This window comes from Argentina silus, assembly GCF_951799395.1.
Source record: "Argentina silus genome assembly, chromosome: 9".
Taxonomy (NCBI): domain Eukaryota; kingdom Metazoa; phylum Chordata; class Actinopteri; order Argentiniformes; family Argentinidae; genus Argentina; species Argentina silus.
In genome coordinates this window covers 22,618,726-22,620,984 of record NC_139663.1, presented here as the reverse complement: position 1 = coordinate 22,620,984, position 2,259 = coordinate 22,618,726, and the positions used below count along the sequence as shown (strand labels likewise).

The following is a 2,259-nucleotide window of genomic DNA, read 5'->3' as shown; positions in this document are numbered from 1 at the left end:
CTACTCATGGACCAGGGTGGTGAACTCTGAAAGAGAGAAGAAGAAGGAGGAGGAGAAGAAGGAGGAGGAGAAGGAGAAGAAGAAGAAGAAGGAGGAGGAGGAGAAGGAGGAGGAGAAGAAGGAGGAGGAGAAGGAGAAGAAGAAGGAGGAGGAGGAGGAGGAGGAGGAGAAGAAGAAGAAGAAGGAGAAGAAGGAGGAGGAGAAGAAGGAGAGGAAGAAGAAGGAGGAGGAGGAGGAGAAGGAGGAGGAGAGGAAGAAGTAGAAGAAGAAGGAGAAGAAGAGGGGACCATAGATTAGTCATAGACAAGAGTAGACAAGAGTAGACAACAAGCCTTAATCCATGAAAGCTTTCTGGCTGTAATTAATCTATAGTGAATTCTGTTGGAACCAATAGATACTAGGCTGTAGCTGAAGTGGTAACGTAAGGACAAAATGTAGCTATTCTCGCTAAAAACTGGCCAGTTACAAATGTGCCTGAAGCTGCTGGTCTCAAGGTGAGCACATGGTTGAAATGTGCTCAATCAACACGAATTTGGTTGAACATTAAGAAAATGTGTGCCCTTGTTTTTAACCCCCCCCTTTTTAAGAAAATAAATCAACCAAGATCATTCGTGTTGATAAAACACATTTAAACCACGTGGAACCGTCGTAGACACATTTCGTTACGTTAATCCAAAGGCCTCTGTGTTTTCGGCGTTACCTTCGATGCCGATCTTGCCGTCTCCGTCCTTGTCCGCTGCCATCAAGAACTTTTTGGTTTCTTTGTCGGTCAGGTCCCTGCCGTCTGTGGCAAACCCCTTCAGTACGAATCTGAGGAGGAGGAGGAGAGGAGAGGAGGAGAGGAGGAGGACGGGGGAGAGGTGGAGGAGAGGAGAGGAGAGGAGGAGGACGGGGGAGAGGTGGAGGAGAGGAGAGGAGAGGAGGAGGAGGAGAGGAGGAGGAGGAGAGGAGAGGAGGAGGACGGGGGAGAGGTGGAGGAGAGGAGAGGAGGAAAGGAGAGGAGAGGAGGAGAGGAGAGGAGAGGAGGAGGAGAGGAGGGAGAGGTGATGAGCACAACAAACTGGTATTTTCTGATGACAACAAACGTGTGTGTGTGTGTGTGTGTGTGTGTGTGTGTGTGTGTGTGTGTGTGTGTGTGTGTGTGAGTGTGTGTGTGTGTGTGTGTGTGTGTGTGTGTGTGTCTCTCACTTAAGCTCCTCCTCCTCTATAAAGCCGCTGTTGTCGGCATCCAGCACCAGGAAGGCTTTCTTGACGTCATCGGCCGACTTGGCCTTCAGTCCCACCATCTCAAAGAACTTGCTATGGTCAAAGGAGTCGGCAGCTACGCACGCACGCACACACACACACACACACACACACACACACACACACACACACACACACACACAGAGAGACAGGCCAGATGTTAATGATAAAGAATCATTCATTAAAAGCCGACTCTATTTTTCTGTGGTGATACAGAGCGAACAGGACCACAGATTGGGAGCATGTGTTTGCCGGTGGTCCCATCGGTTCTAGGTCAGAGGACTGTGTCAACCTCAGGACTGCCAGGTGTCCTACAGTATGTTACACTTGCACAATGCTGTAACTATGATGCGTTACAGAAGCGTATTTAAGTTTATATATTTTTTATTAATGATCATGGTATGATTTGGAAGTGCGTTTCCTCACCTGCGAATGCGTCCAGGGCTTTCTTGATGTCATCTGCGTTGAGGATGCTGGTCATCGTCATTTTGGCAGCTGGAAGGACAACAGAGGGACAGAGAGAGAGAGAAAGAAGGGAGGGAAAGGAGGAGTAAGAAGGGGGGGTTAAAAACAAGGGCACACAAGAGCACAGAGAGAGCAGAGAAACATTCTCATATTACACTGGTGAGACTGGTGAAATGGAGCAGGAAATCAGGGCAGGGGAGGTAGAGAGAACGAATTAGAAGAGGAGGAGGAGAAGGAGGAAAAGGAGGAGGAAGAGGAGGAGGAGGAGAAGGAAAGAGGAGGAACGAGGAGGAGGAGGAGAAGGAAAGAGGAGGAGGAGAAGGAGAGAGGAGGAGGAAGGAGGAGGAGGAAGGAGGAGGAGGAGGAGGAAAGAGGAGGAACGAGGAGGAGGAGGAGGAGAAGGAAAGAGGAGGAACGAGGAGGAGGAGGAGGAGAAGGAAAGAGGAGGAGGAGAAGGAGAGAGGAGGAGGAAGGAGGAGGAGGAAGGAGGAGGAGGAAAGAGGAGGAGGAGATGGTTTGTGTGTTACTGGGTAGTAAAAAGAGGAGCGT

General features: G+C 49.8%; 1 protein-coding gene across 1 annotated transcript; it reads right to left on the bottom strand.

The window, feature by feature from the left end:
- pvalb6 (parvalbumin 6) lies at nucleotides 1–1,732 on the bottom strand (the record flags this gene model as incomplete). The annotated part of the gene is made up of 4 exons (XM_083677435.1): nucleotides 1–26; nucleotides 701–810; nucleotides 1,189–1,321; nucleotides 1,672–1,732. The coding sequence occupies 4 exons, from the start codon at nucleotides 1,730–1,732 to the stop codon at nucleotides 1–3; spliced, it is 330 nt and encodes a 109-aa protein (XP_083533561.1).
- Nucleotides 1,733–2,259: the final 527 nt, after the last annotated feature.